Here is a 9,672-nt window from a genome sequence, read left to right as displayed (position 1 = left end):
TGTGTGTGTGTGTGTGTGTGTGTGTGTGTGTGAGAGAGAGAGAGAGAAAGAGAGACAGAGAGAGAACGCGCACGCGCAAAAGTGAGAAAACAAGCTGCCAGGTCTGGGACTCAAACTACCATGGGTCAGCCATGTGGGAGTACAGTGCCCTTAACCACCTGGCAGCCCTGAGTCACTTCTAATGATACCAAAATAGGAATTACTCTATATATTTAAGTATTCATACTTTTAGCATTTATTGTGTAACAAAAACTCTTGTTAAATGCTCAATAATGTAGTTTTTATTAATGAAATATAACAATTTTTACACAAGATACTTCAACTTTCCAAGTAACTAGAAAAATAATGCACATAACTAAAAGTTAATCTAGTAAGCAGTGGCACATCAACACTAGAGAAATATGTAAAAACAGAGATGTACAAAGATATTAACTTTATCCTATCGGTAACAGCAAAACATAGAAAATAACCCAAATCTTTATGAAAAGGGAAACAATAATATATTCATACAATGGATTACTGCATAGTTATTAGAATGAATAAATTATATATTTTAATATGAAAGGAGTTTAAAAATGTAATATTGGGGGCTGGCAGGTGGTGTGTGATTGAGGTGCTGAACTCCCATGTGGTCGATCACAGTTTGAGTCCTGGACCTGGTGGCTTGTTTTCTCACTTTCCCTTTCTTTCTGGCCAAATTAAAAAATAATAACAACACGGGACCAGCAGATGGCATAACAGATACGTCGCTGGACTCCCAAGTCCAGACCTAGCAGCTTAAAATTCATGCCGGGTGTGTGTGTCTGCCTATGCCCAAGATCCCAAGAGGAGACTGAAGTGACTGTGCCATGGCTATTCCCCACCCCCTGCCCGGCAGGGGGTGGATTTCTAGCTTTTTGTCTCTGCCTCTCAGCCGCACACACATACCCTACAGCAAAAAACCTCTCTTTAAAAATAAATAATTCTTAAAAACAAAAACAAACAAAACACCCAAAACCTAATATTCAATGAAAAAAGTTACATAACAGGATAACAGGAATGAACAGTTAAAAAAATAGAATAATTACTAGATACGCACATTTATTTAAAATAAACTAGAAGAGTCAGGCTCATGACCATGGCTATGTCAGGAAAAGGAAGGAAGGAGGAGATGTATCAGGTGGTATTCAAAGGATCTTTTAGTTGAAAAATAATTGAGTACCAGGGTCAGTAGATGGCGTAATGGGTATGTCAAAGGGCTCCCACATGGCTGACTGTGGTTCGAGACCAGGAACTGGAGGCTTGAAGCTCTTGCTGGGCACAGGTGTGTGCATTCCCAAGATCCCCAGAGGAGAAGGAACTACAGCATGGCCATTCCCCCTGAGGGGTGATTTCTCACTTTCCCCTTCATTTCTGTCTTCCTCTCCAGCAAGTGCACATGCTCTAAGGCAAAAACCTCTTTAAAAAAAAAAAAAAGGCAAAGAAATAAATAGGTACCACCAATGTTAACCATTAATGGCAGCTAATTCTACACATAAATGAGTGCGTCATTGTACTTTTCTAAATTTTTCCATTTCTTAAAAATAAAACATCTATAATGTCAATGATTGTATAATATTCAATTATACAGTTATGTCTTAACATATCAATCTCTAATTGTTAAGACACTGAGATACCTGGCACTATCATAAAGAGTGCTACGATGAACATCTTTGTAGCTATTTTTACACATAAATTAAACTTTCATTCTCCCTCCCTTTAAAATTTTGCCAGAGAGCACAAATACTCATTAGAAAAAAAAAAAGAGAGAGAAGAAAAGAAAGGACCTCTTACTGGGCACATTCCTTCTATTTCTCTTTCCTTTCAAAATTTTGGGCACACATGCTCATGTACCCAGAATGTTTTTCTTTTCTTTTCCTTTTTATTTTTTTAGATTTTTTTTTTGCCATAGGGCACATGAGCCTGCGAGAGAGAGAGAGAGAGAGAAAGTGAGAAATCTCCCCCTACAGGTGATGGCCATGCTATAATCCCCTCAGGATTTTAGGTACATATACAATGTGCCTGACATGTTTTCTGGCCTCCAGGTCTGGGCCTTAAACTGTGGAGACAGCCATGTAAAAACCAGCATCATAACCATACCACCTGCTCACCCTAGCATGTTGTTTTAGGCCGTCTGGGATTCAAACTGCACAGTGACCATGTGGGACACAGCCACTAGATGGCCCTAAATTTCTTTCCTTAGGATAAATTCCGAGAAACAAAATTGTTAGGACAATTCTAAATCTGTTTTACACTGCCTAGTTGCCATCCAGAGAGGCTGTAACAATTCATATATCTGTTACCAGACTATCTGTCTATTTCCTTATATATGTCTATTTCCTTCCATTCTTGCCAACTGGATATTAGAACTCAAAAACCATCTTCACTAAATTAGGTGTGTGAGGTACAAGTGTAATTTTCCCCTAAACTATTAACAGCCTATCATAGCATAATTACCAAGCAACCAACTAAAATATCATTATAAAGGCTCTATTACAAATTGGTAGGTACCATAAAGCAAGAAAATTTTATTTTGTTTTACTTATAAGTCAAAGTGTGTGTGCATTTACCAGACAGAGAGACTAGGCAGGTAAAGAGAGGGAGGAAGCACTCCCCAGGGGGTATGGTCATGTTACAATCCCTTCTCCTCCATTTCTCCATCCTACTGGGAGTTGAGGCACGCATGTACACACACCTGGTGTTTTGTTTGTTTATTTTGGTTTTGGTTTTACTCTGAGCCACTGGGGCCAGGATTCAAATGTTACAGTTGGCCATCTGTGGGATCTGGCTACCTTAACCAGGACTGGCCCTCTCTCTCTCTCTTTTTTAAATGATAGAGACTATGTGTGCAAGAGAATGAAAGTGAGAGAGAGCGAGCGAGCGAAGAACCCTTGGCAACAGGGTCCCATCAAACTGCAAGCCTCCTCCCCTAGCCCTCACACTACTTAATATTCTCAGCAACTGTGTGTGGCCAGCATGTTTTCAGGCTGACCTAGGGATCCAAACCTAAGGTTGGCTATATTGCCTCTTGCCTTTCAGGGCACTTCTGTTACTGCTGCATCACACAGGCTTGGCTTCTTTCTTTCCTTTTTTATAAGGTTTTGCCATAGGGTGTGTGTGTGCTAGTAGGAGAGAAAAAGAGAGGGAAAGTGAGAAATCACGGCCTCGGGGGATGGCCATTCCACAATCCCTTCTCCTCCATTTTCCTCTTGGGATTTTGGGTATACACAAAACTTACCCCATTATGATTTTCAAGCTCCTAGGTCTAGGACTTGAACCATGGTTGGCCTGTGGACATCCAATACTTCAACCAGCACACCACCAGCTGGCCTGGTTTCAGAATTTCTTTTGTCTGTCTTTCCCAATAATTTTAGACAGCACTAATTATAGAACTGTTTTTAAGAGAAAAAGGCTTTTCAGATATACTTATTTAAAGATAGAGCTTGGTCTTGCTCAGGGCCTGGTGGTTAGCATGGCTGGATCCCACATGGCTGACTGTGTGGTCTGAGTCCCATACTTGGTGGCTTGTGAATCATGCCCAAAATCCCAAAAAAAGAGGAAGAAACACAGAAGAAGGGATTGTGGTATGACCATACCCCATGGAAGGTGCTTTTCCACTGTCCTTCCCTCTCTCTTTAAGGTGAGTGGATACACCTTGTGGCAATTAAAAAAAAAGGTGATTGATTGATGCATTTTATTAGAATGGTTTACATTTTAAAATATTTACTCATAAGGTCTCGTAAGGTAAGACAATTGAAAAAGGGTTTCAATTTTGAAACCTGCAAAAGATCTTATAGCTTTTCAGTCTAATTGAAATAGTCTTCTCTAAAAGTCATCTAAAAACATATACTAATCATAGAATTTATTATATATAGTCCATGACAAATATCCTGAACTTCCATGGTCCTTTTCATCTTGCACACTTTATTAAATAACTTAGTTGAGAATTACTAATAATTAGTATTTACATAGTACTTATTTACTACAGTACTACAAAGCAGGACAAACAATTATCATCACCATATTAACAAAGGGAGATGCTGAACCAGCTAGGCTAGCTGTCTAAAGTCACACTAACGCAGGAAACTGCCTAATTCCTATATGGCTCATCACCCAAAAATAACTACCCCTAAGAATCATGACAACAGTTTAGGGAGAAATCTAGAACATACCAGTGCCAAAGAATCATATTATTGAAATGATAATCAAAGACAATTTACTTCAACATTCTTACTTTACAGATTAAAGAAAAAATGAGGTCCTGGAGGGTTATGTAAATTAATTGTTCAAAGTCACACTTCTAGTCATAATAAAGCAAGAATCAGAACCTAGAACTCCTTAATCCAAGTTCAACGAGATCACTACAGTACAAGTTACCCTTAACTGCTATTTCCAATGTTAAGATTTATCAAAACGCTTCAATGTTTTCACTTAAAATGATTAACACAACATTCATGCAACAAATAATTATTCAGTACCTACCATGTGCCAGGCCATGTACTTAGTGTTAAATCTCACTGAATATTTCCCACATGCTAGGCACTGGGTCACCTACATTTTCACACTTAGATCTTCATGATACCATTATCTGTATGTTTACACTTAAATCTGCATGATACCATTATAATCAATATAATACCATTATAATAAATTATCTCTATTTTAAAATTAAAATTTAGGAAGATTAAGTAACCCACCCATTTTCACTAAGAAAATGCCTTTATTTTTTTTTTTTTGGAGAGGTTTTTGCTATAGGGCACGTGTGCTCGCCAGATAGAGAGAGACAGAGACAGAAAGTGAGAAATCACCCCCCAGGGGGGATGGCCACGCCGCAATCCCTTCTCCTCCAGTCTCCTCTCAGGATCTTGGGCACGCACGCACACGCGCCTGGCATGAGTTTTAAGCCACTGGGTCCAGTACACGAACCACGGTCGACTACGTGGGAGTCCAGCAACATAGCCATTACGCTAACTGCTGGTCCCAAGAAAATGCCTTTATAAAAAACTAAATGGAGGGACCAGCAGTTAGCGCAGTGGCTATGTTGCTGGACTCCCATGTAGCCGACTGTGGCTCCAAGTCCTGGACCCAGCGGCTTAAACTCACACCGGGAGTGTGTGTGTACATGCCCAAGATCCTGAGAGGAGAATGGAGCAGAAGGGATTACGGCGTGGCCTCCCCCCTGGGGGGGTGATTTCTCGCTTTCTGTCTCTCTCTCTTTCTGGCGAGCACACATGCCAGACAGCAAAAGCCTCTCCAAAACGAGAAAAAAAAAAAAAACTAAGTGGGGGAGGGGCAGTGAGCAACATGGTGGTTAAGGTGGTGGACTCCCACATGGCCGACCTTGGTTCAGGTCCTGGGCGTGGCAGCCTGCTTTCTCACTGACTCTTTTTCTCTCTCTCTGATCAAATTAAATAATAATAATGGTAATAATAAGAAACAAAATAAAATAAACCCAAAAACTTAAATGGAGCCAGAAGGTGGCATGGTGGTCAAAAATGCTAGACTCCCACATGGCCCACTGCGGTTCAAGTACCAGACCTGGTGGCTTGCTTTCTTATTTTCTCTCTGGTCAAATTAAAACAAAATAATAGTAATAATAAAATAATTCTTTAAAAAAAGTAAATGGGGGGCAGGCAGGTGGTGTGGTGGTTAAGGGCACTGGACTCCCACAGGCTACCTATGCTTTGAGTCCTGCTTTTTCACTTTTTCTCTCTTTCCCCTTCTGTCCCTCTTTGGTCAAATTAAAATAAACAAATAAAGTTAAATAAAATAATAATTTTTTTAAAAAAAGTAAATGGTATAAAAAAACATAAAATGAGCTTATCCTGGGGCCTGCAGGTGGCATGGTGGTTAAGTCTCTGGACTTCCACATAGCCAACTGCAGCTTGAATCCCAGACCTGGCGGCTTGCTTTCTCACTTTCCTTCTTTCTCTCTCTGTTCAAATTGAAAAATAGTAATAATAAATAAAATAAAATAATTATTTTTTAAAAAGAGTTTATTCTAACAACAGTCTATTTTTTTTTTTGAGAGTTTTTTTTTCGCTATAGGGCGTGTGCGCTTGCCAGACAGACAGAGACATAGAGACAGAAAGCGAGAAATCACCCCCCAGTGGGGATGGTCATGCCGCAATCCCTTCTCCTCCATTCTCCTCTCAGGATCTTGGGCATGCACGCACACGTGCCTGGCATGAGTTTTAAGCCACCGGGTCCGGGACGCAAACCGCGGTCGACTACGTGGGAGTCCAGCGACACAACCATTACGCTAACTGCAGGTTCCCCCAATTTTTGTTGTAAACGTTAGAACACCATATGTGACTTCATTTAAAAAAGGACAAAGGAGGGACCAGCAATTGGTGTAATGGCTATGTCGCTGGACTCCCATGTGTAGTCAACTACAGTTCAAGTCCCGGACCTGATGGCTTAAACTCATGTTGGGTGTGTGTGCATTCGTGCCCAAGATCCCAAGAGGAGGATGGAGAAGGGATGGTGGTGTGGCCATCTCCCCTGGGGGGTGCTTTCTTGCTTTCTGTCTGTCTCTCTCTGGTGAGCACATATGTCCTATAGCAAAAATCACCCCCCACCCTCAAAAAAGATAAAGGATCCATCATCAAAAAAGTTTGAAAACCACAAATCCATACATAGTGCCTAATACTAACCAAACAGTAAGTGCAGAACTTAGAATGAGATTAGAGGCTATGGACCCCATGAGGAGAGCTTTGTTGTTTTTTCTCCCCCTTGTACTTTCTAAGATCCCAGAACAGACAGTATCTAAAATGACCTAATTGAAAGCCAATTGCTAGGAAAGTAATCAGAGAACAGAGAAAGGTTCCTAGCATCTATCCTGAGCCCATCTAAAAGAGAGTACTGGTCTCAAGAATATTAAGTCAAGTCTAAATAGAAGAATGCATGACTTCTCTAAGGTATTACAAAATGGTGCCATAATACTGGTTACCTACTTTGAGAGCATAAAATCTCTGTGGTATATGATCAAATTAATTAAAAGTTTCATCTACTGTTTTTCCTTTTTTCCTTTATCTTTGATTGCTAAGTAGATTTCAAAAGGACCATATTAAAAGAAAAAAAAAAAAAACCCAAATGTTAAGTAGTTTGACAACCGTGTAGATTTTAAAATATGCTTTGTAAATAAATAAGAAGCTGACGATATTTCATAAAGCAGCACTTGAAGGCCAACCTATAAGAAAAGAATCTTAAAATATAATTGGAACATAAAGTTTTTTAAGGGAAAGATTAATTTGATAAAGTGGTCTATTGTTTTGGGCACTATTGGTATAGGGAAACTAAACCAAGTAATTGCTGAAAATGATACTCTGCGGGCCAGCAGGTGGTATAGGGGTTAAGGCCCTGGTCTCCTATATGGCTGACAACAGTTTGAGTCCCAGATCTGGTGGCTTAAGACTCATGCAGGGCACGTGTGTATTTGTGCCCAAAATCCCAGGAGAAGAATGCAGAAGGGATGGCAGCATGGCCATCCCCCCTGGGTAGTGATTTCTCACTTTTCCTCTCAGTATCTCTCTCTCCTGGAAGTGTACATGACCTTTGGCAAAAACCTTAAATAAAAAAAAAAAAATAAAAAAAAAAAAAAAGGAAAGAAAAATACTCTGATAAGTACCAATCATAACAGAATTAACCACATGTAGTATTTCTAATATAAATGGTTACCTGAGAAGTCTGTCAGAAGTCTTGCTAGGACATGATTGTTTACCAGTTCAGTCTTGTCAAGGCCAGAAATAATAGCTACACTAGTAGTTTCTTTGATAATAGTGGGCCTTTTGCAAATGCCAGCATCAGATCCAGTCTTGACATCTCTATGTTCTACAATAGAGATGTCATTTGATTTCTGTGGCCAAGATTCTGGGACAAATGTAAAAGTTTGCTTGATTATTTCTTCTGAAGAAGATTCCACTTTATCCTGCATGGAAGCTGACTTCTCAACCTGTCTTTTGCCTATTTCTTTAAGAGCTTTGATTGTGAGCTGCTCTTGTTCTAAATCAAGAGATGCTACTGGAGTATCCTGGGTATGGAAACCATCCAGAAGTTCACCTCCATTTGTGTTTTTGCTTTGTTCATTGTATTTGCTTTTAATGTCTTTACTTTCAGAGTTGCTTGACTCACTTTCATGTATGACTTCTACAGGAAGAGCTGTTTTAAAGTCTGTCATCTTCTTTGATATTACTTCAAAGGCATTTCCTTCACTTACTATTCCTTTCTCTTCGGTTTCTGTAAAGGATGCTATCAGGTCTTCAGGGGAGGAATCGTCTTTATCTTCAATATTTTTTCCATATAATGACTCCAAACAGGCAGAAGGTGTCACATTTGGTGAGAATTCTCTCTCATTAAACACATTTAGAGATGCTTCTGAAGGCAATTTTGGGTTCTCGGTTCTAACAGGCTTCTCAGGAACAAGTTCACTCACACTGCCTGCTTGCTTCACATCTTCAGACATTACATTTATATTGGCGACTTGTGGACACACTGCCTCTCCAACTGGACTCCTTTCAAGACTATCAGGCTGAACTTGATGTGGCTCATAGTCACCAACTGACTCTTCAATAGTATTAGATGTTTTGTTTTCCTTCTTACAATTGGGGATCTCTTTGATTTCTTTTTCACCCGTTTTTACAAGTACTGTAAAAATAGCACTTGGAATGGAAACAGGTTTTTCAGCTGGAATTTTGTTATTTTCAAATGATGTATCTGCTGTGATGTCCTCTATTACTGTGTCATCAGACTCACCAGAACTATCAGCCTCTGTGATTTCTCCCAATGCAGATCTCTGCCAGTTCATTTCATCTTTTAGGTGGTCATCAGGTAAAACTACTTTCACTGGGGCTACTCCAGAACCCAAAGAGAGACATTTTTCATATGGAGATCCTGATAACTCCAGAAGTGTATCGTTTTGTTTCTGCTTGTTGCCTGGTTCACCTTTGATACTGGCTTCCTTTGTGGAATCAAGTTGGTCTGGTATAGGTTTTCCCATGATAACATTTTCTTGTGGGAAGGATGTTTCTATTGATTTAGTGATAGGTGCGCTCCCATTAATAGAACATACAGGAATATTCTGATGAGTGTTAGTTTTAAGATTTACAGTGGGAACTTCTGAATTATTTTCACTGACGTTAAGTCCTGCAGTTTCCGTGATATGGTCAGATTTGTCGATCTGTTGCTTCACTTGGGAAGCCAAATCCCAGGTCAATATTTCATTGGTAAAGTTATGCATGTCATTTACACATCTAGATACCTCTTCCAGTGCTGCAGTTGTGTGTGAAAACTGTCTAGTGAGCAATCCAGAGGTTGGGTAACGCCCTCCCTCCTTATTTCGCAATGGAAATAGTTTGTCATTCGTCTCTGAGATGTCTACAGGTGATTCTCTATCAGTGTGTGGTGCCCAGCTACCAAAACCATTTGTGCTCTCCTTATATGAGTCTTTAAATTCTTTATCAAATGCTGCTCTGTCAATAATTACTTCAAATGGTGATTCAGGGGAATCCTTTTCAATACCACCTCCTGAAAATTCAGATGGAGACAAGGAGTATGTACAAATGCCTTCTGCCTTAGACTGCTCAGTGAGTGGTTTCTGGGATGATAACAAAGTGAATCTGTCATCAGTATCCAATCCAGTTTCATCTTCCCTAC

At 39.8% G+C, this 9,672-nt stretch overlaps 1 protein-coding gene across 1 annotated transcript in view; it reads right to left on the bottom strand.

Annotated features, from left to right (window-relative positions):
• The window catches only part of RTN3 (reticulon 3), a gene marked incomplete in the record, with an annotated part of 72,907 nt that overhangs the window by 28,405 nt on the left and 34,830 nt on the right, over positions 1-9,672 (bottom strand). Inside the window, 1 exon segment of the mRNA XM_027772387.1 lies at positions 7,699-9,672. This exon segment is cut by the window's right edge and continues 2 nt beyond it. Within this exon segment, the coding sequence (XP_027628188.1) occupies positions 7,699-9,672 (1,974 nt within the window).

This window comes from Tupaia chinensis, unplaced genomic scaffold (genome assembly GCF_000334495.1).
Source record: "Tupaia chinensis unplaced genomic scaffold, TupChi_1.0 Scaffold000273_1, whole genome shotgun sequence".
NCBI lineage: Eukaryota > Metazoa > Chordata > Mammalia > Scandentia > Tupaiidae > Tupaia > Tupaia belangeri.
The sequence above is the reverse complement of the archived record's forward strand: the minus strand, read 5'-3'. Positions and strand labels throughout refer to the sequence as shown.